We start from the raw sequence: 26,870 nt of genomic DNA on the forward strand, positions 1-26,870 counted from the left end.
GAACAAGCAACAAACATGACTGTTGGACTTGCAGAATCCCGAGGCTAATACTTACCTACCCCCTTTAAACACCACCACCCCTTCAAAAACCTTCCCTCTCCCCAAATAAACACGCAACTCACTTTTGGTGTAAAACCGGCCATAGCAGCCATTTATTTAACATAACTCAACATAATATTTTATTACATTACCACCCGGGTCCGAGGTCTCTGAAGGCACCATTACTCCCATCACCAACTCGGCTGTATCTATTACTCAATGAAAGGCCCCCAGCCGCTACTACACCGCCTCGGGGACAATAATACTGTTACTTAACCCAGATACAGCCAAATTAACTCCCACATTACCAATATGACCTTTTATTGGGAAGGGACACCCATACCTACGATGGGCCCAACCCATAATTCCTCAACTTGTCACTCCACCACCGCCTTCAAAGACCCATCGACCCCTGCCAGCTGCCATGACAAACGAACAAACACTTCAGGACACAACAGCTATCCTGAACCGTGAACAAACGCCATGAACCCACATAAAACAAACACCACGAACAACCACCAAACAACAAAAACAACACCAGAACAAACACAATGACAAAACTATAACCAACACAACAAACAGAAGACAAACCAACTTCAGGGCGGGAGGGCGGGAGAAACCACCTCCGTGATGGCACAAGCTCCGACTGACTCCGACAAGACACAACCCCCCAATTCAAAACCTGCAAGACCACCCACAATGCTGCCTACACCAATCAAGTAAGTAACCACCCCCCATCCCCATTTCCTTGCCAATACTCCACCCAAATTACACTCTCTGCCTCGTCTGCACGCCCCAGTCATGCTGGCCCTCCCTTATACTTCGCTCAGTCCAGGCCCTGACTTGACTGTTGGACTTGCAGAATCCCGAGGCTAATACTTACCTACCCCCTTTAAACACCACCACCCCTTCAAAAACCTTCCCTCTCCCCAAATAAACACGCAACTCACTTTTGGTGTAAAACCGGCCATAGCAGCCATTTATTTAACATAACTCAACATAATATTTTATTACATTACCACCCGGGTCCGAGGTCTCTGAAGGCACCATTACTCCCATCACCAACTCGGCTGTATCTATTACTCAATGAAAGGCCCCCAGCCGCTACTACACCGCCTCGGGGACAATAATACTGTTACTTAACCCAGATACAGCCAAATTAACTCCCACATTACCAATATGACCTTTTATTGGGAAGGGACACCCATACCTACGATGGGCCCAACCCATAATTCCTCAACTTGTCACTCCACCACCGCCTTCAAAGACCCATCGACCCCTGCCACAGCACACGAGTGTGAACCCTTACACTCGTGTAGCCCGCCACACACGTAATCCACGCTGGATACCATCCTGCAGGCCCAAGGACCACAGATCAATCCCAACTGCATTAAGATGCACCCCATCCGAGCGCAAATATCGCCAGGACTCCTCCTCCAACTCCCTATGACGGACTGCTAGGCCACCATTCCTCACCACAAAACGCGCCACCTCCTTATTCACCTTAACTCGAGCCCTATTAATTTTTTCAACGGAGCGGGCCATCCGCCAATAAGCACGGGCCACTATATCCGACCATACCAGCACTGTGCCCGGGAAAAAGGACCGAATCCGCAAAAAATCAAACTTAATGTCCCGGATAACCTCCCGCATGGAGCGCAACCCGAGATCATTACCCCCCACATGCAATACCAAAACATCGGGAGGCCGGTCCAAACGGGAATAGTGATGAATTTCCGGGACCACCCTGGACCACAACATTCCCGGCACTCCAAGCCAACGAAGCCTAGCCTCCCCCCTCTCAAATCCCAGTTGCCGACCCTCTGGACGAACATCCGCCCTCTTAGCCCCCCAAAAAACATATGAATGGCCCAAGATCCATACCAAGCAGCCTTCGGAACCTGCAAAGAAACACACAAAAGAAGGGAGGAGGTAGAACCTTCACCACAAAGGCCCCCACAAAACAAACAAAAAACACAGAGGTAACAAAATACAAGTACCACAGAGACCAACACAACAACACCAAAAACTTTTTTTTTTTTTTTTTTTAACTCACAAGAACTGAGGACGCACATACAACTTGAACCTATCCGAATCCCACCGCCCAATCCGACGAACCACTTGATCACCTAAACCCCAGCGGGCGGCCTCCGTAGCTGCCCCAATGCGAAACGAATGAGACGAGTAATGTTCCACACCCAACCCGGCAGACTGCAAACACCGTTTAAACACTGCCCCAAATTGGAATCGAGACAGAGCCATCCCATTCGTATGCAAAAAGAAAACCCCAGGAAGGTCAGGTCTCACCTCGAGAAATTCCCTAACCGCCCGTACCGGACAAATCCGAGAACTCGGAATCTCAGCCAATTCCACCCAGGTACCCCGACCCAAACGGTCCGTTTTTGACTTGCGCAGAAAAATTCGCACCCCACTACCCAACAAGACCACCTCATCTACGGCCAAACCACCCTCGCCCCACTTAGTCCGACTCACCAACTCCCCAACCCGAAATGCCCCAAAAAATGCCAGCACAAAAGCCGCACGGAACAAAATCGCCTCATACAACGAGGAACAAATACAATCCAACTGGCCAACCACCACTTGAAGAACCTCAAAAGACACCGGCCGTCTAGAATCAGGGATGGAACGGCCCTTCCTGTACCCCCGCATAGCCTGCCGAACAAGGAAATCCTTTGTCACGTCACGACCCCCCGCCAGTTTGAAATGAAAAGCCAACCCCGCCAGCTTGCGAGACATCAAAGTCGCGGAAACACCCCTTTCAAAATTCCTGCCGATGAAATAAAGCAGGAGGCATAGGGCATCATCCACCCCTAAACCACCCCCCACCTCACTCACCAGCTCCAGCCATTCCCGCCACACCTTCTCATAGAAAACCCAAGTGGACGCGCAAACCGACGTCTGAATCAAGGCCGCTGAAGAGGCAAGGCAATGCTCCACAAGTGATCTGGACAATCGATACCGCGTTGCTCCGCTTCTGGTGCCAACCGACGGAATCGATCCCACTGAAAACGAGATAGAGCATCAGCAATGGAGTTATCCACGCCCGGAACATGTACAGCCGAAATAAAACAATTGAGACCCAAACAGTCCAAAACCAACCGCTGCAACATACGAACCACCGGCCGAGACGTGGCCGAAACACGGTTAATGGCATGAACCACGCTCAAATTATCACAATGAAAACGAATCCGTTTATTCCGGAAAACAGCACTCCACAAAGAAACAGCTAAAACGATGGGGAAAAGCTCCAGTAATGTCAGATTACGCAACAGACCTTCCTCCCGCCATTGCAAAGGCCACGAACCCGCACACCACTGACCCTGAAAATAGGCCCCAAAACCGGCCGAGCCCGCCGCATCCGTAAAGAGTTCCAAATCAAAATTGGACACGACCCCATCCAACCAAAGTGATCTTCCATTATAGGAATCGAGAAACGACCTCCATACCCCCAAATCATCCCGTAGCTCACCTCGCAGCCGAACCCTGTGATGCGGGGCCGCCACACCAGCCGTGGCCGCCGCCAAACGCCTGGAAAATATACGCCCCATGGGCATGATGCGACAAGCAAAATTTAACTTGCCTAGTAACGACTGCAAGTCCCGAAGCCGAATCTTCCTGCACTGACCCACCGAACTCACCAACCCCCGGAGCTCCCTCAATTTATCCTGCGGCAAACGACATTCCATGGCTTCAGTATCAACAATAATTCCCAAGAAACACAATTCCGTTGTCGGACCCACCGTCTTATCCGAAGCCAAAGGAACGCCAAAATGCTCAAACACATGTTCCACCGTGCTCAGTAGCGACGCACAAATGGAACTACCCGGAGGGCCAATACACAAAAAATCATCCAAATAATGGATGACAGATGCGAGCCCAGAAACATCCCTAACCGCCCATTCAAGAAAAGAACTAAAAGTCTCAAATAGAGAACAAGAAATGGCGCAGCCCATAGGCAAGCAACGATCAACAAATATGCACCCCTCCCATTTGCAACCCAGCAATCGGAGACAACTAGGATGCACCGGCAAAAGGCGAAACGCCGCCTCAATATCAGTTTTTGCCAACAGGGCACCCCGACCAAACCGCCGCACCCATGAAATCGCCGCGTCAAAAGAAGTGTAGGAAACAGAACACAAACCTGGGTCAATAGCATCATTGACCGAACCCCCCCGCGGATGAGACAGGTGATGAATGAGTCTATATTTATTAGGCTCTTTTTTGGGAACAACACCCAGCGGCGAAATTACCAAATTAGGCATAGGGGGGTCCACAAACGGGCCAGCCATGCGGCCCAAGGACACCTCCTTGTCAATTTTTGCCCTAATAACCTCCGGATGCAACCGCGCCGACTTCAAATTATCCGCCGCTGGAGGAACTACCGCCAGTAGACAGGGGATCAAAAAACCTTCCGAAAAACCCCGCCGCAACAGGGTCGCCGCCGCCTGATCAGGGTACCGCTTTAAAAACGGCAACATCCTTCCTACCCTCACCGGCGACTTCCCTTTTTCCAGTGTCACCACCTCTCCCCCGCCCTTGCTTGAAACACCGGGACAATGTATGGGCCCCCCCACAACCCGAGCACTCATGACGGAATCGGCAGCCGGATCCAAACCTGCACGATCCCTCATTAAACTGCCAGCAATAGCCCTTTCTAAGCACGGCCGGCTGCGCAACCGTGGCTGCACTTCCGGCCCCCCCCTGAAAGGGATGAGCCGTGGTCCTCACGGGAGTCATGAGTTTCATCCACAGCCCGATATCTTTATGGTCCCACCGCAAAGATGGCCTAACCGCCATACGCTGACGAAACTGCTCGTCATAACGTAACCACGCGATGCCCCCATAAACCCTCTGAGCTTCCCCTATGGCATCCAAGTAACAAAAAAGTGGGGAACAATGCTCAGGCGACTTCTCTCCAATAACGCTTGCCAAAATGGCAAATGCCTGAAGCCAATTAGAGAACGAGCGGGGAATCAACCGATATCGCCGCTTTTCTTCCTCCTCCCTCTTACCCTCATCTGGCCGAACTTTATCTAAGTTGAATTTCTCCAACGGTAATAAAGAAAATATTTCCACATACTCGCCCCCCCAAATGCGCTCCTTCACCTCCGGCTTCAGATGAGCCCCCAAGGGCCCCTCGAAGCACACATAAACCTCGCATTTTGCAGCGTCTGCCAAACGCACACCATCACACCCCGTAACCCCTTTATCTCCGCCGTCAACCCCAGCGTGATCCGCCGCCGCTTCACCCCTCAGAGCCTCAGAACCAGAGCTAACAGAACCCACCACCGCCGAACGCACTGCGGCCGCGACTCCAGAGACCTGCGGCCCAGCCACCGTAAACACCTGCGGGGGAACCCCAGCAGCTTCGTATCTACCACCCCCGGGGCCGACACCGCTCCCTGATGCCGCACCTAGCATTCCCGACCAAGCAGCCAAAGGTGGCGCCGAAGTCCTAGCGACCAACCCCGCCTCACAACGTGCCAACACTTCCCTGAAGCCGGACAACATCATACCGACAACACCATCAGCCCCCGGGGAACCCTCCAAAGACCCCACGTTAAGCCCTGCAGCCCCAAACCCCCTCTCCGCCAAAACAGAAACGCCACTCCCCTGGTCCCGAAACCCCTCAAACAGAGAGACTAAAGAAGACAAAGAAACAGCCCCTGAATTTAACTCACCAGGCTGCAGTCGTTCGCCGGGACCCACAGCCGCCAATCCAGAGCCAGGCAGAGATGAATGGACCGCATCTTCCTCAGAACCGCTGAGCTCCCCTTCGGATCTTCGCTCCGCATCCACCGGATCCCAGGCCGCACCAGGCCTCGCTCCGGGCTCTTCACCGGCTCCTGGGTCCGGTCGGCACACTGAACGGCTGGCAGCATCCACCGCACCAGAGCCCAGAGCCGCCCGATCATTCCTCCCACGCTGGGCTCGCTGGGAAGCAGCCGAAGCCCCAACCGACAGGGGGCCTTCTCCTGCTCCTGAAGCATTGCGGCGCAGAGGGGTGACCTCAGCACCCCCCGCCCCCCCTCGAGAGGCTCGCTGGGCCACCAAGACACGCCCAGCAGCCGCAGGCTGAGCTCCAGCAGAAGGTCTCCTCCCAGCTCCCGAGCCCAGCTGGCGCCCGGGAGTGACGTCATCAGGCCCCGCCCACCTCTCGCTCCGCACCGCCGACTTCAGGGAGGCCCGCTGGGCGGCAGAGGGGAGCCCAGCAGCCGCAGGCCGGTGAGGGAGACGTGGATCCCCGGCTCCAAAGCCCGGGCCGAAAACAGGGGCCATGTCATCACCGGCTGCCGGCCCAGAGCTCCGAGCCGCTAAGCCCCGCCCACTGCGTGCTCGAACCGCACGCAAAGATGGCCCCGACCTCGTGGTCCCGGCCTGTGACGAGGCGGCACCCTCCTGGGCCCGCCGTGAATCCGGAGAGCCCGATCCTCTGCTCCTAGGGGACGCTGACCCAGTCCCCGCTGAAGGCCGCCCGCCACTCCTCCCACGCCGGGCTGCCACCGCTGTAGGCCCGGAGCCTGCAGGGCCAGCCGCATGGTCCAGATTAAGAGGTGAGTTGGCTGGGGAGCGGGTGGTGGTAGATGTGCTCCTGCCAGGGGTCCGCCAGCGACGAGGATTCCTCCCAGCCCTCCCCGGAGAAGCAGGCCGACGCTTCACCGGCGGAGCTGGAGGGTCCCCTAAGGGGCTCCCAGAACGGCGCAGAACCCTAGCTGTCACCTCTGGGCTAAAGCGCACCGGAGGCACAGACCGCCGAGCACGTGTGCGCCCAGTAGAAGGGCCTGGTGACGCGGGCCTGGGGCCTTGCAGCATGTCTGACAGCCTCTCCCTTAACCACCCTGAGCCATTGGCATCAGCTGCCGCCCGCAATTGGGATAGCATCCCGTCCAAGTCACTCATGGCCTAGTATTTGTTTCCCGCCGCAGGTACCAGCAAAAGAAGAAACCACCTCCGTGATGGCACAAGCTCCGACTGACTCCGACAAGACACAACCCCCCAATTCAAAACCTGCAAGACCACCCACAATGCTGCCTACACCAATCAAGTAAGTAACCACCCCCCATCCCCATTTCCTTGCCAATACTCCACCCAAATTACACTCTCTGCCTCGTCTGCACGCCCCAGTCATGCTGGCCCTCCCTTATACTTCGCTCAGTCCAGGCCCTGACTAAACAGTAACAATACAACACAATATAATGTGATACATGAGGGGGCCCTGCTCCTTGGAGCTTACAATCTAGGAGGGAGGGGAAAGTGGTACAGAAGATACTGTAGCTGTGGGGGATGGAATGGTAGGAAGAGTGGAGGAGGTAGAAAGATTAGCAGGGGGTGGGGTAGGCTTCCCTGAAGAGGTGGGTTTTCAGGGCATGCCAAAAGGAGAGGAGGGTAGGTGATAGTGTGATGGGTTGGGGAAGGGCGTTCCAGAGGATGGGTGACACCCTGGAGAAATCCTGGAGGTGGGCATGGGAGGAGGAGACCAGGAAACTAGAGAGAAGGAGGTCTTGAGAGCAGCAGAGAGTGCGTGAAGGGTGATACTTGGATATTAGGTGTATGTATGATGTAGTTTGGGGTGGTATTATGGACAGCTTTGTACGTCAGTGTTAGGATTTTGAATTTGATCCATTGCGCAATCGGAAGCCAGTGGAGGGATTGGCAGAGGGGGGTGGCGGAAACGGAGAGGTTGGTAAGGTGAATGAGTCTGGCTGCCAAATTCAGGATAGACTGAAAGGGGGATAGCCTGTGGCGAGGCAGGCCAGTGAGGAGGGAGTTGCAGTAGTCGAGTTTTGATATGATGAGGGAGTGGATGAGCTGTTTAGTGGTTTCAGGGGTTGGAAACGTGCATATTTTGGCGATGTTGCGGAAGTGGAGTCGGCACGACTTTGTTAATGATTGGACATGGGGCTGAAAGGAAAGGTTGGAGTCCAGAATGACACCAAGTACTCTGGTCTGCGGGGCGGGTCTGATAGTGGAATTTTTGGATGTGATGGAGAAGTCAGTAGGGGGTGGTGTGTGGGTTGGGGGAAGACAAGGAGCTCGGTTTTGGAGAGGTTCAATTTAAGGAAATAGAGTGACATCCAGTCTGATACGTCGTTCAGTAGGTTGGTGATTTGGATAGAGACTGAGGGGGTAGAGAGATTTGTGTGTCATCGGCATAGAGGTGGTAGTTGAAGCTGTGAGAGTGTATGAGTTGGCCCAGGGAGGAGGTATAGATGGAGAAGAGAAGGGGCCCAAGGACAGAGCCTTGGGGGACCCCAACAGAGAGGGGGAGTGAGGGGGAGGTGGTAGCATTATAGGTAACGCTGAAAGAGCATTGTGATAGGTAGGATGAGAGCCAGGAGAGAGCAGAATCTCTGAGGCCGAGGGAGTGTAGTTTTTTGAGGAGGAGGGGGTGGTCAACTGTGTCGAAGGCTGCGGAGAGGTCCAGGAGTAGGAGTACAGAATAGTGGCCATTGGATTTGGCTGTTAGGAGGTCGTTGGAGAGTTTGAATAGGGCAGTTTTGGTGGAGTGTATGGGGCAGAAGCTGGACTGTAGGGGATCAAGGAGGTTGTTGTCGTTGAGGTGAGAGCTTAGGCAAGTGTAGACAAAGCGCTCGAGGAGTTTGGATGTGAGTGGAAGCAGGGAGATGAGTCTGAGGTTGTTCAGGTCATTGGGATCCAGAGAGGGTTTTTTAAGTATGGGGGTGATGTGTGCATGCTTCAGAGGGGAGAGGAATGTGCCGGAAGAGAGGGAGAGATTAAAGATGTGGGTGAGGGAGTGTAGTATGGAGGAGGAGGGAGGTTGTAGGAGTTGTGAGGGGATAGGGTCAAGGGGGCAGGTGGTGAGGTGGGCATCAGTGAAGACTTTGGAGACCTCCTCGATGGTAGTAAGGTCGAAGGTTTGGAGGGAGTGTGAGCTGCGGCAATGTCCTTGTGAATAGTGTCAATCTTGTTTTTGAAGTAATTGCACTAATCTCAAGGGCAGTGAGTGAGGAACTGGGTGGAGGTGGGGGCAGAGAGAGTAGGAAGTTAAATGTGGAGAAGAGTCGGCGAGGATGGGAGGAGAGGGCCTTGATGAGGGTCAGGAAGTAGGCTTGTTTGGCGGAGTGGAGGGAGGAGGTGTAGGTGTGGAAGGCAGATTTATAGCGGGAGAAGGCTTGTTGGGATCTGGTTTTGTGCCATAGTCACTCCAGGGCATGACTGCATCATTTGAGAGATTTAGTGTGATCATTCTGCCAGGGCTGGAGCGGTCGGGGTCTGATGTTTTGTGTGGTTAAAGGCACTAGTAAGTCAAGGGCTGTTGATAGCGTGTTGTTATAGGCAGTCATAGCCAAGTCGGGGCAGGACAGGGGGAGGATGCTGTCGTGGAGTTGATCAGCTGCAGAGTGGAGGGGGGCAGGGTTAAGGTTGCAGAGGTTGCAACTGGTGGTGGTAAGACATTTGGAGGGGTAGGCACTGGAGGACGAGGAGATAGAGAAGGTAATCAGGTTGTGGTCAGAGAGAGGGAAGGGGGAGTTTGTGAGGTTGTGGAGAGCACAGCGGTTGGAGAAGACAAGGTCCAGGATATTTCCGTCAGAGTGGGTGGTGGATTGTACACACTGTGCAAGTGCAAAGGAGGAGGTTAAGTGGAAGAGATGGGATGTGGACGGGTTGTCAACGTTGACAGGGATGTTGAAATCCCCAAGGATGATGGTGGGTAGGTCGGAGGAGAGGAAGAATGGTAACAAGGAGGAAAAGTCATCCAGGAAGCAGGATAGAGGTTCAGGAGGCCGGTGGATAACAGCAACCTTCAGGGGGGTAGGAGAGAATAGTTGGATGCAGTGGGCCTGGAAGGAGGAGAAGGATAGAGAGGGGGGGTTTGGGAGGACTCGGAAGGTGCTCTGTGGTGACAGGAGCAGACCAACCCCACCACCTTTATGACAGTTGGGCCTGGGTGAGTGGGTCCAGGTGAGACCTCCATAGCAGAGCGCAGCAGGGGAGGTAGAGTCAGTGGCCTGGACCCAGGTTTCCGTGATCGCTGGGAGGTTGAGGGAGTGGGAAATAAAGAGGTCATGGATGGTGGTGAGCTTGTTGCACACCGATCGGGCGTTCAGGAGTGCGCATGAAAATGGGGGGGGGGGGTGGTTTTAGGAAGCAGGGGGACAGATACTAAGTTGCGATGGTTGCGGCAGGACGTGGAAGTGGGAGGGTGCTGTGTGGGTGAGCGAGGTGGTGGAGGGCCAGAGTTCGGGGAGATGTTCCCGGAGGTTTGGAGGAGAAGGGTGAGAAAGGTGGCATCGGAGCGGGATGTACAGGAGTGAGCAAATCTGCCAGTGGAGGTGTTCGGGTCTGTGGGAGGGTGGAGTGTTAGGAGGAGGTGGTGGGTGCCGTAGAGGGGCGAAGGAAGCAGTGAGGACACAATATACAATTGTCTGGGAGGAGCAGAGTGATATAGAGAATAGATTTTGGGAACGGAGGAGAGGAATATGAGAAGGAGTGGAAGAGGCATTTAAGGGTGGCAGATAGGAGTGGTGGGAGGCTTGGCTGTCGATAGTCCAGTGTGCAGTGGCGTATCTTGTTGCTGTGGCTTCTAGTAGCTGGGTAGTAGGGGAGTAAGGAGGGGGAATGGGTGAGGGTGGATGGTTTCCAGGGGCGCTTGATTGTAGACAGTCTGGTGAGCAGTGGGGTCTCTTGTTGTGGTGTCTTACATCAAGGGTTCGTGTCTTTAGGTCGAGCAGAGATGGGGGTTGGTGTGAGTAGTCCCTGGGTGGACGGATCTGGATCATTGTGCGGCTGTTACTTGTCCTTTGGGTTGAGCTGGGTTGGGGTCGGTGTGAGTGCTGTCAGGGTGATCAGGTCAGGAGTGATGTGTGGCTGCAACTTGCGTGTGCTCCTGCGGAGACATGCTTGGCAGGGTTCAGGGTCCAGGTGGAAGTCCCAGGGTGCTGGTGCTGGTGTGTGGGTTGACTGTGGTTTCCTTGGAGCCTTGTGTGCTCCTGTGGCCCTCTAGGTTCTAGTGGTATCCCCTGGGTTTGTGGTGGCAGCTTTGTTGGGGGTGATGGCAGCTTCCCCTCATTGTGGAGAAAAACGGCGGTGTGGCAGCATCCCGGAGGTGATGGCAGTTTTGCCTTCTCTCAATTGTGCTTGTGGGCGCTGTGTGCCAGCGTTAGTGGGTGCCGTAGGGTCAGGCGTCTGTGGGAGCGGCAGGGTCTGGCACCTTTAGGTGTTGTAGGGCCCGGCATGTGCTGTAGGCCGCATGGCAGGCTCACATGATGGGCCATGGGGTTGTGCGGTGGTGGGGCACGGGGGCGGCTTTGTAGCACATGGTGGGGAGCAGGGGTGCTGAGTTGGTGGTGGTGGCTTACCCTGTCCATTTTGGTGGTGGTGGATTTCCCTCACAGGGTGGGGGTGGTGGAAGTGTCTTTAACCCCTCTGGCTGGAGAGGAGGCGTCCTGGTTCTCAGTGGCCCGTTTTGGTGGTGGTGGCCGTGCGGGTGGTGGTGCTGCCATGCAGGCTCCCTGTAGGTGTCATGGGGGGTGCGCCTTGGTGGGCCACAGCAGGCCATGCGAGGCTGGGTGCTGGAGTGCTGCACTAGTCCTGGGCAGTTATAGGGTCCTGGTGGCAGAGGTAGGGCTGGGGGGCACCAATGCTTGCCCCCTGCCTGCTGCTACCCGGCGGTAGCTTATATGCAGGCTGCTTGTGTGCAGCTAATCAGGTTGTGGGTGGTTTGTCTGGAGGGCCGGTGGATTCGGGAGGCCGGGCCAGGGCTGCAGGGACAGGCACCGTGGAGGCTTGGGCGGCGGCTTCACTTCTTAGAGGGCGGTGGCTTCCCCTCTCCTGGTGTGTCTAGGGCCCGAGGAGCTTGGATGTGGCCAGCGGTGACGGCGGCGGCAAAGAACCGGGCCGTGTGGTGATGAGACCAGCATGGCGGCAGCGGCAGAGATTCGGGCCACGTGGTGATGGGACCAGCGTGGCAGAGGTGGCGGATAGGGCACAGTGGTGGATCACGTGGCACCACTCCCTCTCCAGGTACAGGGGGGGTCAAGGAGGGTCGGGGTGGCCGCTGTTAAGTCAGTTTAGCTGGTGGGAGTTAGATGGAGTTTGGGGGCGACCGGAGCTCTGGGTCATGCGGCTGCTCTGACCGCCATATTGGCCTCATCAGATTTAAGGATGGACATTCCAAGGATGAACATAATAAACAATATAAAACTCAGCGAATCAACACAGAGCTGGCAGATAAAACCAGGTCAGAGCCTACCATTCACCTGACACAACATCATTCCATCATGACCCAACACCTCTATGACTACAAACACCTCAACTAACAAGGGGGCAGTCAACTAGCAAGAGAACTCAAAGACATTGTACTGAATGGAACTCACAACCCGGGATCTGGCACAAACCATCTCAGATGGACACAATGGGGCTGATTTACTAAAACTGGAGTGTGCAAAATCTGGGGCAGCTGTGCATGGGAGCCAATCAGGTTCTGACTTCAGCTTGTTCAATGAAGCTTTGACAAAAAACCTGGAAGCTGATTGGTTCCTATGCAGAGCTGCACCAGACTTTGCACTCTCCAGTGTCTCATTGTCATCACATGCTGTGTCCATAATGACCACCCATCCCCCCTTATCAGCTGGCTTCAATGTTATATCTCACCTTGCTGCTAATGATGGCAATGCACCTTTCTCCTCAATGGTCCCATTATTAGGATATGACCCCAGAGTTCCTGATTATAGACTGTCATACGTCACCATCTTTATCATCCAAATGAAGAAACATTTCTGCTGCTGAATATGTAGTGGGTGGTGGAAACTTCCATTTTATCTGTAAACCTCAGACAGACCTACTCAGTGGTGTGACTACAGATGATCCCTCAATATCGCCTCTCCAAGAATAATGTACCTTCAATCTAATATTCCTGAAACATCTATACAAGTCCTGTGCCAACAAAAACTTCTTCATGATACCTTTAGGGCTAAAGCCCAAACCTTTCCCCAGAAGGTCCATCTTCCCCGATGTCAGTCCAGCTGAGGAGAAGGTGAGAATTCCGTCTATTTCTGTTGATGAATCATCTGTTGGGATGGTTGGATGAGTGGGAGATCCCTTGTTGCAGCGTTGATGTTTCCTACCTCCCCTGTGGCCGGATCTCTGCTGTTTCCTTGATTCCGATGTACAATACGAGGTGGGTGTTGTCCCTCTATAGATCCTAATAAAGTGCCTCCAGCATAGGAGGGAAGTGATGGGTCAGAGGCTGTAGAAGAAGCTCTAGTGAGCAGTCTAGATGGACGAGGTGAGTCTTGTGTAGGTGGTGCTCCAAGAGTACGCCTGATTAGTAGACGTTTAGATGTTGGACTCCTTCAGCTGCTCGGCTGACAATGCAGACTGCAGTGTAGACTCCACCTGTGTGATCTGTACAGCCAGAGCAGCTTCTTCCTTCTGGAGAAATGAAACTGGAGAACAATGGAGCTTTTGTTTAGGACTTGTGTAAACAGACCATTGAACTCCTCCCTGTAGGCAAACAGACCATTGTCCTCCTCCTTGTAGGCAAACAAAGTTGGGGTCAGTTTACCTCCTAGCCACCTTGGAATACACTGTGCTTTCTAATATTCAGCTAAAGTTATCTTTTTTACATAGACAAGACAGTTTTTTTTTTAGGAACTTCTCAGGAGGACTTTGATCTGGTGTCATTTACCCAAAAAAAACCCTTCCCCTCTTCCACTAAGAACACCCTCTCCCCCCACAGAGGACACCCTTCCTCCAGTAAAAACACCCTCTCCACTGAGAATACTCCCTTCCTCTCTTTTCCTCCTCTGATGACACCCCTCTCTCTCCTTTTCTGCACTGGGGACACCTTTCCCCCTCCCCTTCTGAGGACACTCTCTCCCTAGTGTTGTCACCCCTCCCCCACTCAAGACACTCTTTCCACTGAGATCATTCCCTCCAGATTAACACGTTGCCGCCCAACCTATAGCCAGATGGTGGCCAGGCGAATAACTCGTCCCTCCGGGTGGACACCATAAGGCGTCCTTCCCGGAGAGTGTATTGCGCATGCCCGCAAGGCCACGCTGTGGTGCGGTCTGTCACCAGCCGTGTACCTCGGACACGGCCGATAACAGATATGTGCTCCTTTGCCAGTACCATGTGACCTGCTGTGACCAATCACAGCAGGTCACATGATAGTTGTATGCAATGGATGGCTTCCTTTCACGCCATCCATTGTATACAAGTGTGTCTAGCTGTGAATGGTCACAGTGATCACATGCACAAGCTGGGCCAATCACAGCCCAGCTGTGTCATGTGATTAGCTGTGGCCAAATCACAGCTAAGCACAAAAAAACCCTGAATGAATCGATTTCATTCAGGTAAATGTTTGCTTATAGCAAAGTAATTCTTTGCTATAAGCAAATTGTGTAAAAAAAATATATATATAGATCACTTCCCCAAAGTAGTACAACGTTACTATGGTAATATTGTACTACTTTGGTCATAGTGAAATATGAAAAAAATCTAAAAAAAATAAAAAAAGTGTAATAAAAAATTAAAACTAATAAAAAAAATAAAAAAAGTATAATTTTTTTTGTTCATACTGTCACCAGTCAGTGTCCCTGATCACCGCTATGCCAGTTATATGATGACACTATACTGCACTGGTGACAGTATGTAAAAAAATAAATAGTGCAAATAATTTTTTTTATTTTTTTTCATTTTTTTAAAAAATATGACAAAAAATTACAACTTCAAAAAACTTGCCACGCCTCTTATGAAATACGTCGGACTGTCTACTTTGCAAAAAGAGGTAATTTGGGGGATATCTGTACTGTCCTGACATTTGGGGGATATCTGTACTGTCCTGACATTTGGGGGATATCTGTACTGTTCTGACATTTGGGGGATATCTATACTGTCCTGACATTTGGGGGATGTCTGTACTGTCCTGACATTTGGGGGATATCTGTACTGTCCTGACATTTGGGGGATATCTGTCCTCTCCTGACATTTGGGGGATATCTGTACCGTCCTGACATTTGGGGGATATCTGTACCATCCTGACATTTGGGGGATATCTGTACCATCCTGACATTTGGGGGATATCTGTACCGTCCTGACATTTGGGGGATATCTGTACCGTACTGACATTTGGGGGATATCTGTCCTGTCCTGACATTTGGGGGATATCTATACCGTCCTGACATTTGGGGGGATATCTGTACTGTCCTGACATTTGGGGGGATATCTGTACTGTCCTGACATTTGGGGGATATCTGTACTGTTCTGACATTTGGGGGATATCTGTCCTGTCCTGACATTTGGGGGATATCTGTACTGTCCTGACATTTGGGGGGATATCTGTACCATCCTGACATTTGGGGGATATCTGTACCGTCCTGACATTTGGGGGATTTCTGTACCGTGCTGACATTTGGGGGATATCTGTACTGTCCTGACATTTGGGGGATATCTGTACCGTGCTGACATTTGGGGGATATCTGTACCGTCCTGACATTTGGGGGATATCTGTACCGTCCTGACATTTGGGGGATATTTGTACCGTCCTGACATTTGGGGGATATCTGTACCGTTCTGACATTTGGGGGATATCTGTACCGTTCTGACATTTGGGGGATATCTGTACCGTTCTGACATTTGGGGGATATCTGTACCGTTCTGACATTTGGGGGATATCTGTACCCTCCTGACATTTGGGGGATATCTGTACCGTTCTGACATTTGGGGGATATCTGTACCATCCTGACATTTGGGGGATATCTGTACCGTCCTGACATTTGGGGGATATCTGTCATGCACCGCCTGGCAGAGTCTCTAGCAACCCACAGCTCGGGGTTCTTCAGGGCGTGGGGTCTAAGTCCCAATCTGCTTAACGTTATGGAGTAGGTCTGGCGCTAGAATTATTGCTGTCACTACAGTGTGCACGGTGAATGTAACGTGTATCAAAATCGATGTTCACGTGTAGGCGCCCTGATATGTAGGCACCCACCACCTCCTCCTATTACTCCACTCTCACACTGACACAAACAACTCCACTAGTAGTTTCTCCTGCACATCCCGCTCCCATGCCACCTTTCTCACCCTTCTCCTCCTCCTAGCCGCGGGGGACATCTCCCCGAATCCTGGCCCTCCACCACCTCCCTCACCTGCACAACACCCTCCTGCCTCCACGTCCTACCGCAACCCCCGCAACTTAGTATCTGTCCCCCTGCTCCCTAAAATCTCCCCCCCCCTGTTTTCATGTGCACTCCTGAACGCCCGATCGGTGTGCAACAAGCTTGCCACCATCCACGACCTCTTTGTTTCCCGCTCCCTCAACATCCTAGCGATCACGAAAACCTGGATCCTGCCCACTGACTCTACCTCCCCTGCTGAACTCTACTACGGAGTACAACAACGCGCTGTTAACAGCCCTTGACTCACTAGCGCCTTTAACCACACGCAACATCAGACCCCGACCACTCCAGCCCTGGCAGACTGATCACACCAAAACCCTCAAACGACACAGTCGTGCCCTGGAGCGACTATGGCGCAAAACCAAATCCCAACAAGCCTTCACCCGCTATAAATCTGCCTTCCGCACCTACACCACCTCCCTCCACGCAGCCAAACAAGCCTACTTCCTGACCCTCATCAAGACCCTCTCCTCCAATCCTCGCCGACTCTTCTCCACCTTCAACTCTCTACTCTCTCCACACCCAGCACCTCACTCACCGCCCTTGAGATTGCCAATCACTTCAAAAGCAAGATTGACACAATTCGCAAGGACATCGCCGCAACTCACACGCCCTCTCAACCTGTCCCCTCATCCCCCCTCCCCCTCGACATAACCCGCAGGGACTTCGTCACTGCTCAAACTCCCTCCAACCCCGTTTCCCCTCCCTCAGCCACCCCCTCATCACCCCTCTCCCACGGCCCCACCACTGCTCTGACCTCCACTTCCACCTCACCCTACATTCCTCATACTGAAGCTCCCCCAACACTCCACACCTTTGACCTTACCACCATCGAGGAAGTCTCCAAGATCCTCTCTGATGCCTGCCTCACCACCTGCCCCCTCGACCCTATCCCCTCACAACTCCTACGACCTCCCTCCCCCTCCATCCTACGCTCCGTCACCCACATCTTCAATCTCTCCCTCTCCTCAGGCACTTTCCCCTCCCCTCTGAAACATGCACACATCAACCCCATACTTAAAAAGCCCTCCCAGGACCCCAATGACCCGAACAACCTCAGACCCATCTCCCTGCTCCCCTTTACATCTAAACTCCTTGAGCGCCTCGTCTACACCCGCCTATGCTCTCACCTCAACCACAACAACCTCCTCGATTCCCTACAGTCTGGCTTCCGTCCCCTACACTCCACCGAAATCGCCTTACTCAAACTCTCCAACGGCCTTCTAACCGCCAAAGCTAATGGCCACTATTCAGTGCTCCTACTCCTTGACCTCTCTGCGGCCTTCGACACAGTCGACCACCCCTTCCTCCTCAAAAAACTACACTTCCTTTGGCCCTAGAGATTCTGCTCTCTCCTGGCTCTCATCCTACCTGTCACAACACTCCTTCAGCATTTCCTATAATGCTACCACCTCCCCTTCACTCCCCCTCTCTGTTGGGGTCCCTCAAGGCTCTGTCCTCGGGCCCCTTCTCTTCTCCATCTACACCTCCTCCCTTGGCCAACTCATACACTCTCATGGCTTCAACTACCACCTCTATGCCACAAATCTATCTCTCAACCCCCCACCTCACCCCCTCGGTCTCCGCCCGAATCACACACCTGCTGAGCGACATATCAGATTGGATGTCGCTCCACTTCCTTAAACTGAACCTCTTGTATTCCCCCCAGCCCGGACCCCACCCCCCATTGACTTCTCCATCACATCCAACAACGCCACCATCAAACCCGCCCCGCAGGCCAGAGTACTTGGTGTCATTCTGGACTCCAACCTATACTTCCAGCCCCAAGTCCAATCTTTAACAAACTCATGCAGACTCCACCTCCGCAACATCGCCAAAATCCGCACGTTCCTAACCCCAGAAACCACTAAACAGCTCATCCACTCCCTCATCATATCACAACTCGACTACTGCAACTCCCTCCTCACTGGCCTGCCTCGCCGCTGGCTATCCCCGCTTCAGTCCATCCTGAATACGGCTGCCAGACTCATTCACCTTTCCAACATCTCCATTTCCGCCACCCCCCTCTGCCAATCCCTCCACTGGCTTCCGATTGGCAACAGATCAAATTCAGAATCCTAACACTGACGTACAAAGCTGTCCACCATACTGCCCCGAACTACATCACTGACCTAATATCCAAGTACCGCCCAGAATGCACACTCCGCTCCTCACAAGACCTCCTTCTCTCTAGTTCCCTGGTCTCCTCCTCCCATGCCCGCCTCCAGGACTTCTCCAGGGTGTCACCCATCCTCTGGAACTCCCTGCCCCAACCCATCAGATTATCACCTACTCTCCTCTCCTTTAGGCGCACCCTGAAAACCCACCTCTTCAGGGAAGCCTACCCTACCCCCTGCTAACTTGACCGACCTCCTCCACTCTTCCTACCACTCCATCCCCCACAGCTATCTCCTCCTGTACCACTATCCCCTCCCTCCTAGATTGTAAGGTCCAAAGAGCAGGGCCCTCGATCCCCTCATGTTTTGCATTGTATTGGTATTGTTCTGTCACATGTTCTGTCCCCCTTTGTAATGTACAGCGCTGAGCCAACTATTGGCGCTTTATAAATACTGTATAATAATAATAATATGTGCGTTTATGTTCGTACATGTGTATATGTGTGGCTCAAAATTGTTTGGTGGGTATGTTGTGTGTTTGGGTGTAACTTTATTTTTTACTTTAAAAAAAAAAAAAACAACTTTTTTTTCATTACATAGGGAACTCAAAGTCCCTTAATGTGATGATTTTTAGGTGACAGGTTCTCTTTATTGAGACATGCAGGGTTCTAAAATATCCCCAATGTCTCCTCTGGGATCCACTCAATGTATTGTGATGCCATACATTGCTGCTTGGCTATGCTAGAGAAGGTGACCCAAAAGTGACTTCACACACGTCGCCTTCCGGGCATTTCCAGCATTTCGGGGGAGGGGGGTTTGACATAAATCTTTGCATTTTGAGAATAGATATGAGCCCAAACACATTTAGAAAGGCAAATGACTGAGGCTTTCAAATGAACTTTTGAGCAATTTTTCCACCCATCTATGGCCACCTTTTTAGAAGTGATCCGAGCGGCTATACACTTTTGCAGAGCGTGGATGGGGGTCTTCCTCTGGCTGCTTCCTTCCACCATTACCGGGCTCTCCTGAGCGATCGGGGGGGGGGCCAGGGATCATCGCCATTCAGTGTGCTTAGGAGAGGCATGTTCATCCATACCCGCCTCCCCTCATATAGGAAACCAGAAATGGTGAGGATTGTGTCACTTCCGGTTTCAGTTTGTGGTTCACAAGCCATTGCTGGCTGATATCGCATCCGACAAACCAATCTCCATTTAATCAGATGCTTTGGAGGCCAGCGGAGAGATATGGTGTCTAATAGAGCCTAGAGATCTCCATGAAGAGGACCTGTCATGACCTATGATATCAAAAGGGATATTATTCATCTCTTGTGATAGCAATAAAGTTGATCAAAGAAAAAAATTTAAAGAGACAATGTATTTTTAAAAAATAAAATACTTAGTAAAATATTAAATTAATAAATATAAATTCAATTTTAACGAGAGATTTGGGGTCTAATAGAGCCTAGAGCTCTCCATAAAGAGGACCTGGCACGGCCCATGCTACACAAGGGATATTGTTCATCTCTTGTGATAGCAATAAAGTCGATAAAGAAAAAATGTAAAGGGACAATGTATTTAAAAAAAATAAAATACATAATAAAATATTAAATTAATAAATAAAATTTTAAATAAATTATAAAATAATACAAATTTAGAGCACCCTCCCCATGCTCGCGCACAAATGCGAACGCACATGTAAGTCTCACAAGCATACGGCAGCGGCAATCGCACCACACATGTGAGGTATCGGTGCAAACATCAGAGTGAGCGTAATCATTCTAGCACCAGATCTCCTGTGTCACTCCAAGCCGGTAACCTGGAAAGGCTGTTAAAGTGTTGCCTGTGGAGGACTTGTAGATACTGTAGTTTGTCTCCATTCCACAGACATGTGCAATTGTAAAAAGTGACATGTTGGGTATCTATTTACTCAGCATAACATCATCTTTTATAGTTTACCACAAAAATTGGGCATTCTATTATGTCTGTGTGCATTAAAATTCATTAAAGTGTGCTTTTTTCCCAAAAAAACTGTGTTTTAAAAATGTCAGCGCAAATATAGTTCACCTTACAAAAATTGCAACACCCAATATTTTAATCTCCAGCGTCTCCACTTTCAAAAACTGTCTAATATTTAGGGGTTCTGAGTAATGTTCTAGCAAAAAAAAGCTACTTTTTACTGGTATGTGTAAGTGTGAGAATTGGCCTGGGGGGAGGGTGATCAAAGAGAACCAATCTTGGCTGAGCTTCCACTGTTTTGTTTATCTTTTTGGGATCATTGATTTTTTTTCCAGTTGTCTTTCAGCTGTTTTATGAGCTTTGCATTTCCTTTGTGCTCACAAATTCTCAGCCTTGCTCTGTGGAGGAACCTCCCTCACTTGAACAATTGGTTCTGGAGATAAGGAGCTTTGTTGATTTCTCTGTCTTCTATCAGCGATGGCGTCCTCCGATATGAGAGCTCTGCTGGATTGTTCCATCTTCCTGAACATTTATTCGGATCCTGTCATCTTGAAATGTGGACACAGCTTCTGCCGGGTCTGCATCGATCATGTGTTGGATACACAGAAGGAGTCCGGAGGATATTCAGCAGGGGAGAGTTCCAGGAGAGACCTTCACCGTACACAATTATAACTCTGAGTAACATCTCTCAGCATTTCCTGTCTCCACCACAAGATCAAGAGAAGACCGGTGTCTCCTGTACTTACTGTGTCCACACCTCTGTACCTGCTGTGAAGTCCTGCCTGCATTGTGAGGCTTCTCTATGTGACATCCATCTGAGAGTCCACCACAAGTCACCAGAACACGTCTTGTGTGACCCCACCACCACCCCAGAGACCAGGAAATGCTCCGTCCATAAGAAGACCCTGGAGTATTACTGCATTGAGGACTCTACTTGCTTCTGTGCCTCCTGCTTTATAATTGGAGAACATCAGGGACACCAGGTGGAGACACTGCAGGAAGTCTTTTTAAAGAAGAGGAACATGACAATCTATCTTCACAAACTGATTAATAAAAGAGAGAAAACAGAAAAAGAGTCCAGAGTCTGCAGGAACTCAGGGGAAAGTACAAGACAAAGCAGATGGTGAAACAGGGAGAGTCACTGTCCTGTTCAGAGATCTCAGGAGACGTCAGGAAGACCTGAAGAAGAAAGTCCTGCGTGAGATCTCCAGGCAGGCAGAGCGGATCTTAAGCCCCATCGATGATCTGATCCAGTGCTTGGAATTCAAGATGGAGGAGCTGTCCAGGAAGATGCAACCCAAGATGGATCCATTGACTGTTCTACAGCAATCAGACACAGGTGACTGGTGTGATACTGAGGATGGAGATGAGGAGGACACAGAGAGACATGATGGAAGGGATCTGGATGTGGGGGTGATTTTCCATATGATCAGCACAGGTTTATCAGATCTAATCACTGGTGTCATTGGGGGGGTCTATATTCAGAAAGCTGTAGACATTTTATTGGATGAGGACACAGCTCATATTAATATATGCATCTCTTCTGACAAGACGACTGCAACCCAGTTGAGAGAATACCGGCATCGCTCATATACCGAGGAGAGATTTATGGATTTTTATCAAGTTTTAGGCAGCCGAAGCTTCTTCTCAGGGAGACATTACTGGGAAGTAGATGTCCATAGATCCAATAACTGGAGAATCGGGATGTGCTACAACAGTATAGACAGGGCCGGCTTTACTCCTTGATTGGATATAATGATGTGTCCTGGACTTTGGTCAGGAGGGGTAAAAGGTATAAAGTGGTGCATGACGATAATGAGACCGAGCTCTGTTATAGTGTTTTGGTAAACGATTCCGGGTATATCTGGATCATGAGGCCGGGCAAATCTACTTCTATGTGTGTGACCCCATCCGTCATCTCCACACCTTCACCGCCACCTTCACCGAGCCCCTCTATGCTGCGTTGGGTGTTTGGCATTCATCTATATCATTGGCTTGAAGGGAGATGGGAAAAATCTAGTCTAGACAAATCTTCCAATGGGGACGCTTGTTCTGGTGGTTCCCAAGGAACTTCCTTAATTTGGAAGAACTTTCTCTCACTTCCTGTTTGGCTGACACAAGAAGTAAAGGGAAATCTGCACAATGGTGCACAGATGTAGAAAAAAATCTGACAGTGTTTTTTTTGTTGAATTCAATAAAAAACTAAGAAAAATGAACAAATAGGAACACATTTTATTAAAAATAAAGAGTACAGTGTTAAAGTTTATACCTTTGACTGTATTTTGCAAGATGACTTTTCTGCATAGGGGATGTTACCCATTTCTAATCTGTGTACTCTGGAAATATTGAACTGCTCTGTGAGTGTGGAATTGTCTCTATAAATAAAGAATTTGAAAAAAAAATAGAGAGTACATACAAATTCATTTTTTGTTGCATTTAATAAAAAAAAGAAAAATGAATAAATAGGAACAATTTTTAATGGTATTTTCACTCTTTTTTTGTTGTTGCATTTAATAAAAATATTTGCACAGCGGCTAAATGGTTAGCACTTCTGCCTGGCAGCACAAGGATGATTGGTTCAAATCCCAACCACAGCATCACCTGCCTGGAGTTTGCATGTTCTCCCTGTGCCTGCATGGGTTTCCTCTGGGACTCCGGTTTCCTCCCACACTCCAAAGACAAGCTGGCAAGTTAATTGAATCCTGTCTAAAATTGGCCCTAATATATGAATGTAAGTTAAGGACTTTAGATTGTATGTCCCTTGAGGGGTGGGGACTGATGTGAATGTACAATATATATGTAAAGAGCTGCGTAAATTGATGACGCTATATAAGTAATGGAAATAAATAATAAAAAAGGAAAAATGAATAAACAGGAACAAATTTTATAAGAAATAAAAAGAGTACATGCAAAAGTAACAATTTTACTTTGTACTGTGTGTACATATATGTATGTTTACGTATATATATATATATACATACATACACACACACATTCCTGAATATCCATGCATAGACTGGTGACAAGTCCATTTACATATTAAAAGGGAATTCCTGAAGAGTGATAGACTATGGGGACTATTCTGGTGCTAATTCTATTTAAAAGGCAAACTGTATCTGTGTGACTGTAATGAGAGAAATGGTAATGGGTCCAATGGACAATAGTATACTGTCCTGTCCAGGGTGACCAGGGTGGTAAACAATTGACCATTTCAGCAATTAACATTTTCATGATAAGATGTTTGGTAAAAAAATCAGAAATCCCTCCAGCAGGTATTAATCTGTATATGAAGGGAAGATTAACAGCTAAAGACTTTATACCCACATGGAAGGAAGATATATTTAAATATATTCTAAAAATATTCTTCCCAATATTTTGATATATATTTGAAATACTACAATTTTGGCCGTATATATATGCTGCATGTTAAAATGAGTTTTTTATATATTCCAAAATAAATTAAACATATATTCTTCAAAATTTTTTAACATATAAAAAAGTAATTTTAGCATATATGTTTACATATATTTATAAATGCATTCCAAAAATGTAGATTAAAATTTACAAAGGCATACAGTATATATGTAAATGTATTTTTAAAAATATTTTTCCTATATTTTGTAATACAAATGCATTACATCATACAATATATATATATATATTGAAATATATTTTGAAATATACTGAATATGACCAACATTGCAGTATTTAAAGTATATGTCAATATATTTTGGAAGAATATTTTTAAAATATATTTAACCACTGGACATCCTGAGGATTTACACCCCTTCCTGTTTTTGCTGTTCAGTGCTGCACTATTTCAACTGACAATTGCGCAGTCATGCAATGCTGTACCCAAATGAAATCTATGTCCTTTTTTCATACAAATAGAGCTTTCTTTCATTGGTATTTGATCACCTGTGCGATGTTTATTTTTCGCACTATAAACAAGAACAGGGCCAAAATGTTTGAAGAAAAAGGATGTTTTTTACTTTTGGCTATAAAAAATATATAGTAAACTCAAAGTTTGTTATAAATTTAGGCCAAAATGTATTCTGCTCCATGTTTTGGTAAAAAAAATCCCAATCAGTGTATATTGATTGCTTTGTGTGAAAGTTATAGCGTCTACAAACTATGGGATAGATAATGGAATTTACACAGCTTTTACTTTCTGACTGCCCATCACATTTCTTGAGGTGCTAAAATACCAGGATAGTACAAACACCCCCAAATACCAGGACAGTACAAACACCCTCAAATACCAGGACAGTACAAACACCCTCAAATGACCCCTTTTAGGAAATTAGACACCCTAAGCTATCTGCTGAGAGATATATTGAGTTCATGGAAGGTTTTTTTTTTGTTCCACTAGTTTTTGGAAAATGACAAAAACATTTTTTTGTACACAAAGTTGTCATTTAAATGATTTATTTCTCACATGAGCCATGGGTATATGTGGACTTACACCCCAAAATACATTCTGCTACTTCTACCGAGTATGGGGGTACCATACTCGGTAGTATGGTACCCCACCATAACTTGCTTTGTCTCTGGTGTCACTTTTACCTTCTATAAACAAATGAAAAGAGAAAAAAGAAGCAACGTAGAACAATTCACCTGTACATGGCAAGTAACTCTCTCCAGTACATACATAGATAGCTGACTCCGTTCAAGTAGGCCTGTGTCTACAGGATCATACACCAAGTATCGGCCTCCAATGTAGTCACCATTTAGTAGGGTACAGTTGGCCGGGTCCATTTTTAGGGGCCTAAAAAAGTTAAACCTATAAAAACCTATGACAAATGAAGTATGGGGAGTGAGTACCGGAGTATCCAGCCAGTTCTGCCAGAGAGCCATAAGTCTCCTAGGAGAAGTTAGGTTTTCATGTATTATTATGGGGTTCACCTGCTCAATCCATGCCTGGTGGGAGTATGAGTTGATAACCAGAATGCTTGGATTCGATTTGCAGGTTCGTTCAGAAAGTACATCTAAGAATCCAAAAATTACAAGCTTAATCTCAGCTAGGGAGAGACTTTGTTCAATTAAAAGAAAAACTTCAAAAACAAGTGAGAAAATGTAAATGAGAAGCTGAGAGAGGAGCTAAAAACACTAAAAATACCCCCACAGATCTATCCTAGAAATTCAGTCTAAAATGTAACAATTACACCAAGAAAACCCTCAACTGAGGGAAGAGATAATGACACCAAAGATACAAATGGAGCTCAACAATCAGGAAAGAGAATCAAAGAGGATGATTTATACAAAGTACCCATCAAGGAACAACAGACCGGTGAGACCAATCAACTTCCGAAATGTAACAAAGACCAGCAATAGCCAAGACAACTCTACTAATCCTGAGACCACAAATAGTGATGGCCGAACACCCCCCTGTTCAGGTCGCGGTCAAACATCCGAACCTACAGAATGTTCTACAGTGAATGTCAAACACGAAGAACTGAGAGGTGTCTTACCGCATCTGAGTATGAAGATACCGCTCAGTTACTAATATCCGGCATGAGTTCTATGATGAAGTCACGCCGTATTTTAGTAGTGAGACATTCATTCATGTTCCTGGTGTCAGTGGGGTTTCCTGCCGACAGCTGAATGTCAAAAGAATTGTCAGCACTGCCCAGCAATTAAAAAAAAAAACAAGCCCATCGAGACTGGTATGGATTTTGAGAGGAACCTTCCATGACAATTTTTTTTAACCATTTCCATACCGGGCACTTTTACCCCCTTCCTGCCCAGGCCAATTTTCAGGTTTCAGCGCTCTCACACTTTGAATGACAATTGCGCGGTCATACAACATTGTACCCAAACTAAAATGTTATCATTTTCTTCACACAACTAGAGCTTTCTTTTGGTGGTATTTAATCACTGTTGCAGTTTTTGTTTTTTTGCTAAATTAACGAAAAAAGACCGAAAATTTTGAAAAAACACATTTTTCTTTGTTTCTGTTATAAAAGTTTGCAAATAAATAATTGTTCTTCATACATTTAGGCCGAGATGTATTCTGCTACATGTCTTTGGTGAAAATAACCCAAATTAGGATGTATTTTTTAGTTTTTAGAAAAGTTATAGAGTTTACAAACTATGGTATAGATCTGAATATTGATCAATCCTGAAGTACTGACAGCCAATCTAATTTCTTGAGGTCCAAGAATGTCAGAACAGTACAGATATCCCCCAAATGTCAGGACAACACAGATGTCCCCCAAATGTCAGAACAGTACAGATATCCCCCAAATATCAGGACAGTACAGATATCCCCCAAATGTCAGAACAGTACAGATATCCCCCAAATGTCAGGACGGTACAGATATCCCCCAAATGTCAGGACAGTACAGATATCCCCCAAATGTCAGGACAGTACAGATATCCCCCAAATGTCAGGACAGTACAGATATCCCCCAAATGTCAGGACGGTACAGATATCCCCCAAAATGTCAGGACGGTACAGATATCCCCCAAATGTCAGAACAGTACAGATATCCCCCAAATGTCAGGACGGTACAGATATCCCCCAAATGTCAGGACGGTACAGGTATCCTCCAAATGTCAGGACAGTACAGATATCCCCCAAATGTCAGGACAGT

The 26,870-nt window shown here is 48.8% G+C and overlaps 2 protein-coding genes and 1 pseudogene across 2 annotated transcripts; 1 reads left to right on the plus strand and 2 right to left on the minus strand.

Annotated features, from left to right (window-relative positions):
• Nucleotides 1-1,049: 1,049 nt before the first annotated feature.
• Nucleotides 1,050-1,980, minus strand: LOC149451520 (uncharacterized; the record flags this gene model as incomplete). The annotated part of the gene is made up of 1 exon (XM_089690574.1): nt 1,050-1,980. A coding segment is annotated over one exon (636 nt), but the record flags the coding sequence as incomplete, so codon positions are not given.
• Nucleotides 1,981-2,091: 111 nt separating this feature from the next.
• Nucleotides 2,092-6,339, minus strand: LOC149451521 (uncharacterized). Its single transcript, XM_089690575.1, has 3 exons — nt 4,554-6,339; nt 3,020-4,438; nt 2,092-2,972 (listed from the first exon to the last, which is right to left on the minus strand). The coding sequence occupies exons 1-3, from the start codon at nt 6,337-6,339 to the stop codon at nt 2,092-2,094; spliced, it is 4,086 nt and encodes a 1,361-aa protein (XP_089546701.1).
• Nucleotides 6,340-20,751: 14,412 nt separating this feature from the next.
• LOC149451522 (E3 ubiquitin/ISG15 ligase TRIM25-like) lies at nt 20,752-22,273 on the plus strand (annotated as a pseudogene).
• Nucleotides 22,274-26,870: the final 4,597 nt, after the last annotated feature.

The sequence above is a fragment of the Staurois parvus genome, unplaced genomic scaffold (genome assembly GCF_062004578.1).
Source record: "Staurois parvus isolate SC_StPar_1 unplaced genomic scaffold, SC_StPar_1.0 ptg000534l, whole genome shotgun sequence".
NCBI classification, from domain to species: Eukaryota; Metazoa; Chordata; class Amphibia; order Anura; family Ranidae; genus Staurois; species Staurois parvus.